The 17,834-nt window shown below is 44.5% G+C and overlaps 1 protein-coding gene across 1 annotated transcript; it reads right to left on the minus strand.

The window, feature by feature from the left end:
* Positions 1-1,707: 1,707 nt before the first annotated feature.
* Positions 1,708-17,709, minus strand: LOC135166229 (collagen alpha-1(IV) chain). The gene is made up of 23 exons (XM_064128309.1): positions 17,233-17,709; positions 16,356-16,398; positions 12,461-12,587; positions 11,570-12,276; positions 10,866-10,973; positions 10,554-10,775; positions 10,236-10,424; positions 10,034-10,150; positions 9,795-9,959; positions 9,525-9,705; positions 9,320-9,441; positions 8,647-9,237; positions 8,401-8,569; positions 8,205-8,332; positions 7,757-8,069; positions 7,264-7,559; positions 6,321-7,185; positions 5,395-5,760; positions 5,097-5,312; positions 4,065-4,436; positions 3,529-3,700; positions 3,177-3,291; positions 1,708-3,028 (listed from the first exon to the last, which is right to left on the minus strand). The coding sequence occupies exons 1-23, from the start codon at positions 17,250-17,252 to the stop codon at positions 2,771-2,773; spliced, it is 5,862 nt and encodes a 1,953-aa protein (XP_063984379.1). The 5' UTR covers positions 17,253-17,709; the 3' UTR covers positions 1,708-2,770.
* Between the last annotated feature and the right edge of the window lie 125 nt (positions 17,710-17,834).

Consider the following 17,834-nt stretch of genomic DNA (forward strand, 5'->3'; position numbering starts at 1 on the left):
AGGCACGACATCGAAAATCCGACGGTGGTGGTAGACCTAGCCCACGCGTGAACCCCCTCACCCAACCCCTTCCTGACGTGTCACCCTCGTGATCAGCGCGGGGTGATACCTGTTTTTAATTTTTCCCCACCTTCCAGAATATTCCAACGACGCCTTTCATCTCCATTATCTCAGGCTCCTAACAATACCACCAACAATAACAAAAATAATAACAATTGGCTGACGTGAATATTCTCGTTGGATTATGCGAGAAAAATAATATTCATTAATTAACACACCTTCGAGAGGTGCTATAGTCGTATTTACTCGGTGCGTCAGTGTCAATGCAGTTGTTTGTAGGCAAAATAATGCTGTTAAATGAGGTAAAATGATTTGTTTTGTGATTAATCTTTCGGAGATGGCACACGCTCGGATACCACCGGCGAATGTCACCTGAAGATTTATCTGACTCGAATCAAAACATTAAAGAGACGCGGGTGTCTCACCGCAAAGGCCGTCAACGATATATTTTTTTTTCTTTCATTCTATTCCTGTCCTGTTCTCGCTTGTATCGCAAGGGTTTATCTTTCTCTGATGGAGACAGCTCCCTCCACTGGAGGTGAGTCTACTTTCCATCTCTTCGCCATGCAAATGTATACATATAGTCGAAGAAAACAAGATTTTCAACTTTGCAAAAGTTTCCACTGTGGAGTCATATTTTTTGGAGGCGGGGAATGACGATGGATCGGGGGGATATTTTTTATATTTTGATTCTGACGGGGGACTGGTTTCGTATGGTTTAAACTTTCCACGTTTTCAGCAATACGGATTATTGTGGATTTTTTGGTGGAGAACGGGAATTGCAAAAGAGAATCCAGCGATTTTATACGAAAATTAGTTGTTGGAGGACTTCAGGGATATTTTTAGAGTGGAAATATTTTTTAGACAAAAAAAATTATTATTCAAATAATCAGGAGAAGGAATTCATTATAATCTCAGAATTCCTCGTTTTATTATCATATTAACGTGTCTTCAATTGGTTTAAACATAATTTAACAAGTGAAGTCGAAAATTGATTTTTTTTTCCATCAAATCAATCTCCAAGTGCACCAGAAAATAAACCATCAAGAGTCTACTAAATCCTGAACGTTCTAATAAAGAAAAAAAACTCGTTTTCATGCAACAACGTGTACAGTAGGCGTTCACAACTTTAAATCAGGGTAAAATGAAGAAAAAAGATTGATCAGTTGAAAAATAGAAAATAGAACAGATGGAAAAAACCAGTGGAAGGATCAAGACTAGGTATCCTTGTTCACAATAGATTAGCATTTCAACAATATTCGTCGTTCACAACCAACTGCATGAGGCGAGAATTCAAATGCTAATTATTGTTATCGCACTGTTTACTGCGCAAATAATCCCGTTTATTGTGTTACTGATACATCAGAGTGAAAAAAACAGCATTAATCAACATACGGTAATGACTGAATCTACGGTTGCCACTCATGTTCGAATTATTCGGAGAATCGAATGGCCTCCGCTGCTGGTCTATTCGACCGAAAGCAATTCCATTCGCCTAATGAGCTTTCTCTATTCGTTAACGACTAATCGATACTATTACTTCTGCTACTTCCATCCTTTTTTTCAAAAAGAATATCAAATTGAATGCACAATTCATTTTCGAGAGTCTCATGAGTTTCAGTTGGAGGGGAAAATAAAAAAACAGTCTTCGAAGTATAATTTTTATTGGCTATGTAGCAAAATACCTATGTACTTAAATATTTGGCTTCACGCGTACATTTTGGGCTACAAATTTCTTCATTAAAAATTTCTCATTACATTAATATACAATATGTAAAATTTGCCATATTGATTATCGGCAGTGTCGGTAGTATTATCGCATCCCATAAAAATCTCTCATTATCCGAATAAAACATATAATTCATCTTCATTTTGATCATTTAATTGACTTCGTACAAATTTAACGATATAAATATATATTATTTTACATGCTAAATAGTATTGCTAGGCACTTAGTCGTATAGTTATAAAAATGTAAGGTGGAAAAAAAAACAAACCACATTTTGCGGAAAGAGGGGGTGGGAGGAAGAGGAGGAGGAGAGAGTAGTGAGATGAGTGAAGGACCAAGTTTTCTTTCTGTATCTTTTTCCAGCAAGTTGAGATAAAAGTGGAATGGGTTAACGAGGAATGAGTTGAAGGAGAAAAAGATGAACTCACTGGAGTAGAATAGACGATGTGAGTATTGAAAATTGAGTCGCAATGGAACTCCTTTCAAAACTGAGAATAAAACACTGGGGGTTACTTTGCTAAAAGATATGCTAGAAAAGCACTGGAGAAAACATTGCAGGCGAGAAAAAAAAATTGTTGTCCCGAGTGAGTTTCTTTATTCACTCAATATCCTCAATAATCCCACTCCCAGAACTACTGTCTGATTCGTTGAATCCATGAATGAAATTGTTTATAAATTCAGTAGCGAAGTGCTAAAGCGAGATAACTCACTTCTGACTTTTGGCCAGTTTTTGATGAATATCCCGGAATCTAGGGAAGACAGCAATATTTTCAGCAGGACCTTTTTTGTTCGGCGAATTGAGTTCTACAAAAAATGTCCTGACGACAATTCCCCTATCTCTCTCCGATTCCGAGTTATTGCTTACAAAAGCTCGGCTCAGAGGCAACTCAACTTATCACGTTTTACCACTTGTCCACTGAATTTTCAAATGAAAAATTGAAATATCAAATTGTTTTACAATAATTGCTGTATCATATTCTCTTACGTATTCTTTATACAAACTTGGCATCGACTTATTCGGCTTCTTAGGTTACCAGCTTTGAGTGTTTGTTTTTCAGGCCTCTGGAATTGCTGTCTATCCTCGATCGTTGCCATCCAGAAGCTGAATTCGTTGGCGTAGTAGTGGCAGTGTCCTTTTGCACCGTTGCACTCGATGAAGGGGGTTGCACGGAAATCTTCCAGACAGGAGCCGGGACTTGATAGTGACTGGCCACCACCCTGAGAACCGGCGCCGGTGTGCTAAGGAGGTAAGGAAAGGGAGAAAAAAAAATTGAAATCAAGCGTCAGTGAAATAAAATTAAATGGAAGTAATGGCTGAGGTAGAACGAGAAATGAGATTGCAAAACGGAGATTGCGGGGAATTTAAAAGTTTTTGAATATCCTGTACCATGACGAAACTGTAGCCTATCCATAGACCAGACCATCCGTTGGGGCACTCTGGTATACTCAGCGATTGACTGTGAACAGCTAGAACATTGGCTGGTACTTCACAAACGACGCACCTGTCAACAAATAATTTGCCAAATTTAATTGGGTCAATCGAAGGTCGCAAGCTCCGACCTTTTGACGCTATAAACGCGATAAGTCCTTATCTCGATCTTTATAAAACCGTGAATTTCGTATAAAAATTTTCAATTTCACTAAAAATCACCAGGAAGCTTCCCCCAGATTATTAATATCGTCATATCTGCCCCGTAAATTCGTAGATCCCTTCATCGACTAGTAAAACGATAACCCACCTAGAGATGTACTCCTCGATACCCGTTTCTTCCACGGGCATCATCGGTATCGGACTATTGGTAGACAGCCAATAAGAACGGTCATTTCGGCTGGCGTAATGGCACACGTTGTTGACGTCGCAGAAGAGGAAAGGCATAGTAGAGAATTTCCTTACACACGAGCCAGCATAACCTGTTTAAAAGATGTTCAATTTATGCAACAACACAAGAATTAACGTTTTAATTCGAAGGATCAAGCCGATTCCATCAACTGCTAGAATTTTTTAGGTCTACCGTGACCTTGGCGGGGGAATAGTCATGTTATCATGAAGCTGGGACTTGATTTTATTCATCAGATTGATTGCTTTTTCATCCATTCGATGCCTCTTTAATTATTGGAGAAGTTTGAATATTTCTCTCGTGAAATTTTCAATTTTTTCCTCGTCTCCGACGACTTCCCCAAATCACTTTAGACGATCTCGGAAAATTCTCAATTAATCTCTGAATGTTGCAAGTGAATCATGGTAGGGCGTTGAAGCAAACATGCTGATATTTACCTAGATCTTGAGAATGTGCTCTCTCATCTCCGTCTGTGTACAGAAGACTGTACCCCTCCCAGAGTTTAATATGACCGGGTTCGCAGTAGGGTAGGTTTTGGGTCTGGCTGTGTCTGACCAGGAGAATGCCGGTGAGATAGTCGGAAGCCTGTTCACAAGAAGCTCCTGGCTCTCCTCTGGCTCCTGGAATACCAGTAGGCCCCTGGAGACCTGGAAGTCCCGGAGGACCAACTGGTCCTGCTAGACCAGGTAGACCTGGCTGACCAGGTGCCCCTGAATATCCAGCTACTCCCTTGGGACCAGGAGTACCTGGGAAACCTGGGGGACCCTCCATTCCCTTCTCACCGGGTTGACCAGGGGCTCCAGGAGGTCCTGAAAAAATTCACATTTTCGTCGGGGATATCTACTCGTTTGTGGACGGAATCTAAAGGTCATTTGAATCAATAAGTTACACGTGTTGATGTGCTAGTCTACCACAGAAGTACTTGGCCCAGCGGATCAATAATTTGACGGAGCGAAAAAGGACTTCGCGATAATGGAAAACTTGAAGATGAAAATTTTCTGTTCATCTTCAGTACAATTTTATGAACATATTATCTCGGGACGTCTATCTTTTCACTTTGAACTATTTAAATTAGTATAATTAAGGGTTTTCACAGTCTTGTTAATATTCCGTTTGAGCACTGTTCACGTTAATCGTCTTACGGTTACTAAGGAACCCCATTGTATCTTCAGGCAAATCAAACAGAGCCTGTGAGCTCTCGAGGTGCATTGTTTCTTTGTCGTTCATGCAAATCGATGAACTGGAGCGGTTTAACGCAGAGGTGAATGGAATTTCGCATTCACAGGATTTAGAATATAAACAGTTTGATAATTAAATATGATAATTCATGAGGCCTCTTTTTACGGAATTTATGCGAAGAGAGTTGGCCATGTAGTGATGAAGACAGAAGTATTTGTTTCGTCTGGAGAATGGGGCAATACAGAGAGGTCTAATTAAGTAAATTGGTAATTTTAGAGTAGATATGTTACCTGGATAGCCCCGATCGCCCTTTGGTCCCATTGGAGGCTCGATACACTCATCACCCTTATCTCCCTTGATACCGACGTAACCAATAGCTCCCATCAATCCAATTGGCCCAGGATATCCTCGGTCTCCCTTCTCTCCCGGAAAACCTGGCGCACCAGGCGAACTGTCGAATCCTCTGTCACCTTTTTCACCCGGTATACCATTCAGACCCGGTGGTCCTACGGAAAATCAAATGGATCGATCAGTTACTGGCGATAAAGGAGTTAAAATGTTAGCAGAAAAATGTAAAGGTTGAATTACCTGAAAGTCCACGATCTCCCTTCTGTCCAACTCCTCCGAACAATCCTGGAGGTCCTTGATCTCCCTTGGGTCCTCTGTCTCCAGGAACTCCTGGAGCACCCTCGAATCCTGGTTCGCCACTTCGTCCGGGAAGTCCTTCTGGACCTATCGGCCCGGGCTCGCCCTTCTCGCCTTGAAGTCCAGGTGATCCCCACGTTCCAGCGTCTCCTTTGGGTCCTGGCAGACCTGGGAAACCTGGTTCTCCCTTTTCTCCTGCAATTCCGGGGAATCCATCGCGTCCGTGCTTGCCGAGAAGCCCTGGGAGACCCTTTTCTCCCTTCACCGTTTGGCCGGGGCCGCCAGGAGCGCCAGTAGGTCCATGATCGCCTGGAGAAAGTGGATGGGAAAGAGAATATTGACATGAAAGAGATGTCAGGACCGGATGGGAACGAACCCGATTGTCGTATATTTAACAGATCAATCAGAACGTCATCTTCATCGCGAAAATCGATGCGCATTACGTGAATGATCGACTTTAAAATAAGCGCTATTATATTCAGACAGAAAAAAAACTTCATTGAAGTTCACTTATCCTTGGGAGGGAATCATGAAAAGTTAATGGCGATATACTTTCTCTGAAGTAAAGCGTATTTGAAGTAGGAAATTGAAAAGCTTGTTGAAGGTCTTGTTAGGAGAGTGAAATAACGCTTGAGTCAGTGTAACCGTACCTTCGCTCTTGAATAAATCTAGATTACTTGTGAGAGAAAATGAGACGCTAAAGTAGGTAATGAGCCACTTGATTGCAATTTCTTTTGCTCAAGAGTTGTACAATATTTAGGTCAAGATTTTCATAACTCATTATCTCCCGATCGTTTTTTCCGAAGTATAATAGCGCACCCACTTTACATATGTTTACAGAAAATCAGTTAAACGAAACTGCCCTTTACCTTTGGGTCCAGGTGCACCAGTGGCTCCTGGATTGCCCATGGGTCCAGGTGCGCCCCTCTCTCCTTTCTGTCCATCGAACCCAGGCGGTCCGTCATATCCGCGATCTCCCTTTTCTCCATCCGCCCCATGGGTTCCTGGTAATCCAGGCTCTCCCTTCTCACCCTTGATGTTGATAGTGAGACCAGGAGGACCACGATCTCCCTTCTCGCCAAAAGGTCCAGGCACTCCAGGCAATCCATCCAGTCCCTGAGGTCCAGCGTCACCCTTGACTCCATCCAAGCCAGGTCTACCAGGCTGTCCAATTTCTCCATTGAGTCCAGGATAACCAGGTGGACCTTGTGGTCCAATGTCACCGGGTATTCCAGGAAGTCCTTCCAAGCCAGGTTTACCAGCTTCACCGTAGAGTCCCGGGAATCCTCTGTCACCCTTCATACCCGGGAATCCGTGTACCCCAGTGTCTCCCTTTTCTCCTTGCAATCCCGGCAACCCATCCAGTCCACGCTCACCAGGTTCTCCCTTCAGTCCCGGCAATCCGTCACGAGCAAAGCCGGGTCTACCAGCTTCTCCCTTTTCCCCATCAACTCCTTCTCTCCCAGGTAGACCTGTTGGCCCACGAATTCCAGGCATTCCAGGCTCTCCCTTCTGTCCCTTGTCAGATACACTGCCAGGTTCACCTTTTCTCCCGGGGAATCCGGGCGCACCACGATCTCCTTTGAGTCCATTTAAGCCGATTGATCCCGGCAGTCCAGGAGAACCTTCGAATCCACGATCACCCTTTGGTCCTGGAACACCAGGTCTACCGGGCGTACCTTCCATTCCAGGGAGACCAGGGAAACCTGGTAAACCTTTCTCACCTTGTTCACCCTTCATTCAGAGAAGAATTTGTTTGAGAAGAACTTTATTTTTAATTAGAGAATTTTGTTGCAAAAATGTTGAACTCACCTTCGGTCCACTCGGCCCGTCTAGACCCGGTCGTCCCGAAACTCCGGGGATTCCCCTACGTCCCGGATAACCTTTTGGTCCATCGATACCAGGCTCGCCTCTGTCTCCTTTGACACCTGGGAATCCGGGGAAACCAGCTCGCCCGGGTTCACCAGTGAGACCAGGTTCACCCTTAGGGCCGTCAGCGCCTGATAGGCCTGCTACTCCTGGCGGTCCGGGGGGCCCTATCAATCCAGTGTCTCCTTTCTCACCTGGGGCACCTGGGAGCCCGTTGATTCCAGGACTACCGATGTCACCTGAGTATCATCACGAGGGAGTAATGTTAATTTCTATCAAGTTGCCTGTCGATATTGAAAAGTAAAAGGATATTCGCGAATTTAATGTTACAAAATTATATTGTAATCGGTAATGAATCGATGGTATCGATCATCGGAAAACACAATTCTTCAATCAACGGATGGTAGCGATTCAAAATTTATTTTGGCTTCCAAACCTTTCTCTCCATTGAATCCAGGCAATCCAGGATATCCAGGAGCTCCTTCTTTGCCTGGTGGTCCAGGTAAACCTTGTTCTCCCTTTTCACCAGGTGGCCCAGCCAACCCTTGACTTCCTTTCATCGACAATCCCGGTTCTCCCTTCTCTCCTTTCGGCGCTGGTATACCGGGGAATCCTCGTGGTCCTTCTCTACCAGGTTCACCGGGGAATCCCATCGGTCCAATATCTCCTTTGTCCCCACGTGGCCCTGGTAATCCACGAGGCCCAACAGGCCCTGGAGCACCAATTGGTCCGATAGTTCCTTGCAGTCCCTACCAAATCAATCAGCTTAGTTCTTCAAGTCAATAGAAAAAAAATCACCCTTTGTCATTATCAGAGGCTGAACCAGTTAGAAAGCTTTTTGAATCCGATCCCGATTTTTTTAGCGCTGAGAGTATTTCACTTACCACAAATCCTTGAAGACCTTTGTCTCCAGGTAGTCCATCACGTCCAGGAGGTCCGGGTTCTCCCTTCTGTCCAGGAGCCCCGCGATCTCCCTTGAGACCTTCCTCCAAGTTAACTGGTGGACATTGACCTACGAAAAAAATTTAACAATGAGTACAGTCTTTATTACCTCGAGTCTAAATGTCCTTCGTGTCGTACCTGGTTCTCCTTTCTCGCCATAAGGTCCAGGATCTCCTTTGGGTCCCGAATATCCATCGCGCCCAGCTAAACCGGCTTCACCCTTGATACTCGATCCTTTGTCTCCTTTACGTCCAGGTACTCCAGGTCTACCGGGAGTTCCATCTTGTCCTGGGAATCCCCGATCACCCTAGGAATAGGTACATGGAACCAATCAGATCGAATAATGGACGTGGCAATTCTTATTATTAAATCAAAGTATCATACCGGCTGTCCTTTTAGACCCGGGAATCCTTCAAATCCAGGTCTTCCTTTCTCTCCAATGGGTCCCTCTGGTCCAACTGGCCCAGGTCTTCCAGGCTCTCCACGCACTCCCTTGTCACCCTTGTCCAGTTTTAACATGCTCTCTGTGATGAATGCAGGTGCACCAGGCTCACCCTGTGGTCCAGGAGCTCCATTAATTCCATCCTTTCCGGTTGGTCCAGGGGGTCCAGTCTGCCCCGGTAATCCATCAGCTCCAGCTTCTCCTGGATATCCCCTCTCTCCAGGCGGTCCCCTCGGTCCTGCCAATCCCGGTGTTCCATCAGATCCTCGATCACCCTTAGCACCAGGGTATCCGGGTATACAGTCTGAACAGCGACCTCCAACGTCTCCTTTCTCACCGGGTTCACCTGGAAAACCGGGAGTTCCCTCTCTACCTGGAAGTCCAGCTTCTCCAGGTAACCCAGGAACACCTGGAGCACCGGGAATGCCATCTAAAGAGTCTCCAGGTCGTCCACGAACTCCTACGTAACCCCGTTCTCCTTTCTGACCCTTTGCACCGTCCAAACCTCGAGATCCGTCCATTCCTTTTGGTCCCTAGAACATTATCAGGACTCGATGTTGATGAATTTGTGACTGGAACTGAGTTCAAGAAAAAATTGACACCTTTATCACTTACAATAATGGAGAATCCCTTGTCTCCTTGAGGCCCCCGAGGCCCAGCGGGTCCTGGAGGACCATCGAATCCTCTGGGTCCACCCTCACCGGGGAATCCCGTTAGCCCGGGCTCTCCTTTCACTCCTAACGACCAGAAACATTCCAATAAACAATGATCGAAGTCCACCATTCGTTCCAAATAAAAATAGAATGAGTTTGGGCACTACCTTTATCACCAGGTGCTCCCTCAGCTCCAGGAATCCCAGCTAAGCCAGGACCACCAGTTAAACCGATGGGTCCACGTGGCCCGGGTTCTCCAGGATAACCGTCCAAGCCTCTAGGCCCTACTGGCCCTGGAAATCCTCTGGGTCCAATTGGGCCCGGTGGCCCTGGTTGTCCTTTACCGCCCTAGAGGTACAATTCAACCATTCTCACATCTTGGGACTCATCATAAAACTCATGAATTACCTTTATTCTTCAAAGTAATATTTACTTACCCCTGGTGGCCCAGGAGGTCCACGCAGACCAGTAACACCAGAAGGCCCATCAAGTCCGGGCTCTCCCTTTTGTCCATGTCTACCTGGCAATCCATCTAATCCGTCGATACCACGGTCTCCCTTGCGTCCTGGGGGCCCGGGAGGGCCGGAGAAACCATCTCTCCCCTGAAATAAGTCATCATTACTCCATCACCCATTGCTTCGTCCCCAATGAACCTACTAAAATCGAATATACTCACTCGGATTCCAGGGGCTCCAGGAAGACCTTTTTCTCCCTTACCACCATGAGAACCAGGTACTCCACCATCTCCTGGGAAACCAATTTCTCCTTTCGCCCCATCAAATCCTTGATCTCCCTAAAAATTGAAACGATCAATTTCAATAGTATGAATTGCTGTCTTCACTTGCAGGAAGCACTTTGTCCCAATCAATGGTCCTTACCTTGTCTCCTTTTTGTCCTGGTTCACCAGTAGGTCCAACTGAACTCGTTGTACCTGTAAACGGTGGAAAGTCCGGCTCTCTACCGGGAGGACCGGGTTCTCCTTTCAGACCTTTATCACCTTTAAGCCCCTCGAATCCTAAGCCCATGTTGCCCTTTGTTCCTTTCGGTCCTGGGGCTCCTGGAGGGCCCTGAGAATAAAAATTAAATCCTAGATGACATCATGAATACTGGATGACTAATGAGGAATCGCCTCCCGGGGGCTTTGAATTTAATAATTGTCCTTTCGAGGGACAATTTTGGGGGTGGAAAATACTCACGACTAGTCCACGATCACCCTTGGGACCTGGGAAACCGTGTGGACCTTGTGGTCCAGGTTGTCCTGGTGGTCCTCTGACTCCGTCAAGACCGGGCTCTCCTTTCTGTCCATCAGAGAATTTTCCTGCGTACGCTGCCACACCCTTGTCTCCTTTGGGCCCTGTACCCCCTCGATAACCTCGAGGTCCGGGCTCTCCAGGGACTCCAGGACGTCCGGCTTCTCCCTAGAGGTGCAATATGGGGGTAATTTTGCACATGTCTCTAGACTACACTCGCCCTTGACCCACGATTCATAAATTGGTGTTAGTACTTACGTCAGTTCCATTGCAACCGTCTCTTCCAGGCATACCAGGTGCTCCAGGGTAGCCTTGAACGCCAGGAACACCAGCGATTCCGGGGTATCCTGGGAAACCCATCGCACCCTATACCAAAATAATTAGTTTTTCATTAACAACTCGAGATGCTGATGATTTACCTGGATCAACATAAAGAGTGCGTTGATTTTTTGCAGTTCTTCAAAGGAACATCAACGGAAATGTTTATAATAATTCAACGATCCACTTTTATCATCTCATCAACAAATAATTTCAATCATTCGATAAAAAAAGTTACTAAATGTTTGGTAACGACGGAATGGCCATGTTATTATGACCCTTTTATCAGCAATTTGTATTCAATACATTGTCCACCACAGGACCACGTCCCGGATGTGGAATCGGTTAATTGTTATTCACAATTTTATGAGAAATCGATCCCAGGGTGAACCCAAATGGCTCGACACACGTGAAAATGGCATTTCCTGGATCACAGCAAAATTTTACACGCCATATTATCATTTTCAAGAGCTTTTCTTTTCGTTAAGACCTCGATTTTGTTAACAAAAAATGTAGGAAATGTGAGTGAAGTGCGATTGACATCACAGCAATAAAAATGACAGGTAAGTTATAGATAAATTTAGCACTAGTAGATTGTTAATCTAATGGAATGTTATTATAAATTTATACAGCTTTATCCTTACTCTGTCACCCTTGATTCCAATAGGTCCCTGGGGGCCCGGATCTCCCTTCTCTCCCTTCGGTCCCAGCAGTCCTTCAGCACCAGGGAAACCGATCTGTCCCTTGGGCCCGGCGGGACCAATGATTCCAGGAGGCCCTCTCGATCCTTTCTCAGCGAAGCACTTGGGGGCACAACAGCCGGTGCCAGTGCAGTTCTTTGAAGTCCTGTCACCAGGTACTGGATACACCTGATAGCTGTCCGGATACTGACCATACCCCGACCCCGTACCTGACCTTGATCTGTTTTCAGCGCCCTGGCCGTATCCACCCTGATGGTAGCCGTCTCCTCCCTGATTGTAACCATCCCTTCCTCCTTGATTATAATCATCCCTTCTTCCCTGGTCGTAACCATCCCTTCCTCCGTGGTTATAATCATCCCTTCCTCCCTGGCTGTAACCATCCCTTCCCCCCTGACTGTACTCATCCCTTCCTCCCTGGCTATAGCCATCACCTCTACGCTGATCGTAACCACCACCGTACCCTGTCTGACCACCCTGACCACCGTACGATTGTCCTGAACTATCGTAACCTCGCTGGCCTCCGTAGGATTGGCCAGAACCATCACCTCCACGGTTTCCATCGTAGCGATTGCGATCCTTAGAGCTGTCATAGCCATAACCGGGATCTCCTCGGTTATAAACCGAACTCCTCAAGGAATCATCGTATGATCCTGGAATAGGAACGTGATATATGAACGAGACACTCCGGCACAACCACATTCACCCCTAATTGCAATTTCTTACAAAGAAGGGATGCAGCGAAACACATTAACATAATTTCGATTGTGATATGTTTGCTTGATGACACGCTGTCAGTAGATTTTATTTATATTTTATTGAATTTTGAAAATATACCTCCATCGTCCCAAGAACTGGGTGCTGTGTCTCCAGGGTCCGATGCAATATCTCCTCGTTCCCTCTCATTTGTCTCTCTCACACCGCGAACTCTACCACTTCGTATCCACGCTGTGCTATTGCGTTCCTACGAAAAAATACGGATTAACAAATTAATTGTCAAACAAGTGGAAAATTATTTTCATTGTCCAACAGCGTAGAACTACAAAATCCTCCCAAAGTTATCACTTGACCATAATTTTCATCTGTCGTATCAATTATCATTAAACTACGATGAAACTTTCTCAATAATTGAACATTAGAAAACATTATTAGATATTTTTTTTAATTACAAAATAATTTAAAAATACATATGTATTTTCGGAATTTCATTTTTTCGGTATTGGATTTTTTATCTCAAATCATCGCGTTGATAACGCAGATTCCACCCCAAGTGCCCCACCAATAAAGCCCATTCCACATATCCCACATCTTCATCTCCTTCATCCACTTATTGTCAACGATTGCGCGGTTAATCGGGGGGAAGGTCTCGACCTTGCGTAATCCAAACGCGTAAGATGACGTAAGGGACGAGTAAATGAGACGATGATGAGGAAAATCTAGAGCATGAATCGGTTATCTCACTCCCGGACTCAGCTCATTCTGCAAAATTGCCAAAGTGATCTCAACGCGACACTCGGTTAACAACGAAATATCATTTTCAACATCTGGATAACCCAGTGAGCTTGCAGTTATTTTATTGATTCAAATGTGACTGCATTTAACATTCTCTCATGTTTAACAACTTTTTGTTGGAGATTATTGGGAGATTTGATTGTTGTTAAGCGTTAACCCAGTTCTCGCAATCTAGATACGAAATATCTTCCCGCAACGGTTCAAGAATTCTCCCTTTTATCGTCACTTCTTCGTCGCTTTACCGCCGTCGTTTTAACGATATTACGCAATTAAGCTGTGTATGCAGCTCAATATGGGGGGGGGGGGTACCACCTCTTCCCGAGTTGGAAAAAAAATAATGCGATGAGTGCAGCTTAAATGGAAAGGAAATTCTCATCAGAGAATTCCATAAAATATTTCTTCTCCTCCTAAACCAAAATCCGATTGGAATTTTTTGTCAATATGTACACATAAGTATATAATATGTAATCGATCAATCGAACCTTTTATGACTATTCTAAATCATCAATAATCGATGATTCACGTGCAGTCGCTTCATGAATATTAATCAAGGGATCTGCAAAACAATGAAAATCGTCACCTCGACCCCAAATCCAACGAAAATCGGCATTAAAACTATTCTTGCAAATGACTCAGTCGAGCGCGAATAAACCAACGTAAAACTCATAACAATGTTAACACTCGCGTGTCACAAACTCCATAGAAAGCTCAGTGGGCGAACGGGTGTCTCGCCAATAATGTCCCACGCGATCGGTTATGATCACGGAAATCGGATCAATTTAAATCAACTCCACGTAATCGCAGGGAATATTTCGCTCGTGCAAAATTATCGTTCAACGTGTCTTCAGCCTTCAGCGAGTGCAGAGCCAATTTATGTTTAATTACTCAGCTGATTATTAATTTTTGCAAATCCCTGACCTAAAAAAGGAGTGAGTGTCATTTTATCCCACACTTCACCCTCTGAAGGTCTGATTTAAATCCAAAATGTCAGTCCTCGTGTAAATCGGTCTGATGTCCTTGAGAATGATTTTTTTTCTCTCTCTGAATCATAAACTCGATCCTCATTCCAGGCGAACTACGATCCTCGAGGCGAGATGATGCGCTCATCGTGATGCATCGGGTGGTTATGATCTTAAAAGGAAACACTTCCGACTGGAAGACGCTGCACTAGGGCACAGTGGAGAGGAGTGAGAGGTGGTGTGCGAGAAATGCCGCCCTTCCTCGTCACGAGGATTCATCCCAAACAAAACAGGAGGAAAATACTGGACGAGGAGATTGGCGAACGGGTCTGGTATCCCCATGAACTCCACGACTTCTGTCCCGGTATTTTAAATCCCACTCGTTAATACACGCGTGGATGCAACGGTGTGAGAGAGCTGTGGAGATGTGTTGCCGATGAAACAGGTATCCTCTGGCACATGTGCGCGAGAATCGGTTGGCCGATGGGGAGTCAAGAAATAACTCGGGATGAAGATACGAGGGGGGAAATTGGGCGAACCAAATGGGCTCTGGAATGAGTCAAAACTGTCTTTCATCAGACTCATTCATAATTTTTGAGAGGAAAGTGGAATGGACTCTGCAGGAAACGAATTCTTTGGAGGAAATTACCCCTTCGTTTGGTAAGTTTCGGAAATTTTTTATATGTAAAATTAATTATTTTTTGGTTGAGAATAAATAATGAGTGACTTGTGTAAAATTAGATGAGATATTATTTAACAAAGATGAAATATTTCTAACAAATTACAGAATAAATTCGTGCATTGTGGACTAATGCTGTGCTAATCGCAAGAAAAATATCGTGATCTTCTGGAAATTGTAGGAGAATTTGGGTAAGTGAATGATGATATCATAACACAACTCAATTTTTCATGTACTATTTGCAGAGTCAATGAGTGTGTCCATAATGAGACGACACGAGAAAATATAAAAGAGAATTTTTTATCGTAAACGTTAAAAAAAATCTCATGTTTCAGCACTTCACCTCCAACGAGAAAAAATAAAAGCTTAAAGCAAGTGCGTCAGTTCTTCACTACTCCAGACCATCCCGATGCTCCAACTGTTGAGTCTACATAAAGTCTAACAGGTAAACGCTTGTATTAAATACATGAACACGCGTTGTGCGCAAGAGTGATGTCTGTCCCACGTGCTCAAAGTTTATACCATGCAATAAGGACTGTAATCAGGGGGTATTAAGTTAAACGCCGGGAGACCGCCGTGTGCCTCAATCGGCCGGCGTTCAGCCGGTGTACTTGTGTATTCCAGTCATCACGCACCGAATGAGCTCATTCCACCAAAAATCTGTCAATTTTTTTCGTCTTTTTTGCGTTTTTATCGGAGAGAAAATTCTCAAATTGATCATTTTCTTCCTTAACCCCTGGAGAGGACAATTTTGCGCATTTCACGCCTCGATTGTATTTAAAATCGCAAATAATGTCATGGCAAAGAGCTCCGGGTGTCCCAGTATTATCCAAAATGTGAGTTTTCGAGTCAATTTGTTTTTATTCAATTTTTAATCTGATTTTTTGATTCAAAAACATTGAGGGAAATTTAAAAACATCGCGAGGCTGAAAAAAATTCAATGGATTGAAAATCGTGTTAAGTAGGCGATTGAAAAATTATTTCTTCGCAGAGTCACGCGCTAGTATTGCAAAAATATTCAAAGTATTTTTTTAAAATTTTTTTGGGGCAAAAAATAAGTCCCGAAGTCGTGCGTGCGATAAGAAAAATCCGCTTCCAGATTTACTGAATTTTCCAGTGATATTATAACGCCATTCATCACTTCCTATTTTTAATCTCCAAGTCAAGTAACTTTCAATGCAAAAAAGTCTCGATAAATAAATTAAAAGTGAAAGTTCTCGTGATTTTCAATCACCGCAGGCGTGTGCGTCGACACCAGCTGAAGAATTACGAGTGCACAAAAATAATAATGCGATTGAATTGCGTTTGTTTGGAGGGGGAAGAAGTGGGGGCGAAGGGTCCGAAGAGGGAGAGGAAGTGGTGGATGGAGGGAGAATAGATGTGGGAGATGAAGAAAGTGCGAGATGTGAGGAAGATGCAGACGCACATGGGTTACGTCGTCGTCCGATTCAAGTAAAAATAAAGAGACGAGATCTTTAGACGTTTGGCCCCATTTCGTTTTGTTTGTTGATGTACGTAGGTTTTTTTTAAGGGCCCAGAATTAACGACCACTAGGAAGGTTTTATTCTATGATTTTACGTACCCCTGTGACGACGACGGACAGGCAGACCACGGTTGCGACGAATCTGCAATGAAAAATTACAGAACAACATTTTTAACTGAAAATTAAAAAAATTAAATGGAATATAAAATTATATTCGCGAGATATTTTTGAGGCACTATATTTCGCAGTTCTGTACCTGATACAGCTGCCACTTATTTGAATTGGAATTCACAAATAAAAAACAAACATTTATTTTTACTTATAACTTTAGCAGTCGCGTCAGTAATTCGACTGACGCGAGTTCTCATTCGATTCTCACTCCTCCGATCGCGATTATTCGGACTTATCTAGATCGAATGATCATGTAGAAAATACACCGACAACCGCCCGACAACAGACACAGTACAATTCACAAGCTCAAGCCTGGAAATAAAAAAAAGCCCCCGAAGAAACAGTTGTCCCCCGAAATTTATCGATGACGATCGAAAACCCGCGGCCGTCGGGCGCACGATCTCGCGTTGCGCGCCCGTACGGATGAAAAGACTGGCCCCAGGAAGAAGGGAACGCCAAAGAGACGGACTAAAAAGACGATATAAGGTTGATCCAACTCGTAAAGGGTCGGGATGAAAATAAACCAAACCAGGAGACTGCAAATAGCCGAAATAAAAGTAACCGCGGGGCCCTTCTAGGAATCCCCAGGAGCCCGAAACTCATCGACGGTCCACCAGTGCCTATTCCGTCCTTGAAGTTAGCATTAAACTTTTTTATTCGGATCCCGAAGGAACCGAGCGAGTCCGCGACTCGACTGCGGCCGTAAAAATTTCCAAAAAGTGGAATTTCACGGGGGAGGAAAAAGGGAAAATATCGCGGGTTGAAAATCGTCAAAAAATATTGTAAAAGAAGAGTATAAACTTACCGCAATGCCAGCCGGGTCATGTTAGCCACCCTATTATCACCTCCCTGGGTGTCGGAGGTACCTCAACTCTTGACACTACAGTTCCACCAGTCCGTGAACCGTCCCATCCAAGGAAGGCTCTGAATGAAACCGTTCCGGAGGGAAGGTGGAGGCGGAATCGCTAGCCACGCCAGCTAAAAATTCCTCCGCCGAAAAAAGCAACACCGAGTAGTAGATCACGATAAGGCCCTCACCTCCGCGATAACCGGCCTCCTGGGCCCGTCCTTACTCCCGTACAAAGTGCCCAATCCCAAAAATCGCGCGCAGAGAGTGAAAAAAAAAAATATAAACAAACAATTCCACCTCTGCGCATACAGCGCCGATACCAACCGACGAGTGAAGTAACTCCTGACGAACGTTAGCCTTTGCGCTTACCCCTTGCGCTTAAAAAAAAAATCAGCGCGCCCGCCGACACCGATTCCCCGGGTCGTTGTAGCCAAACGCAAAACGCCCCAACTCTGGTGGACCACCAGATATTTTACATTGGCGCACAACGGCTAGCCGAGGCGCGCTCAATGCTTGATCGCGGTCGCACATCTTCCCGTGACTGCTGTGCGGCCCCT

The sequence above is a fragment of the Diachasmimorpha longicaudata genome, chromosome 9, assembly GCF_034640455.1.
Source record: "Diachasmimorpha longicaudata isolate KC_UGA_2023 chromosome 9, iyDiaLong2, whole genome shotgun sequence".
NCBI lineage: Eukaryota > Metazoa > Arthropoda > Insecta > Hymenoptera > Braconidae > Diachasmimorpha > Diachasmimorpha longicaudata.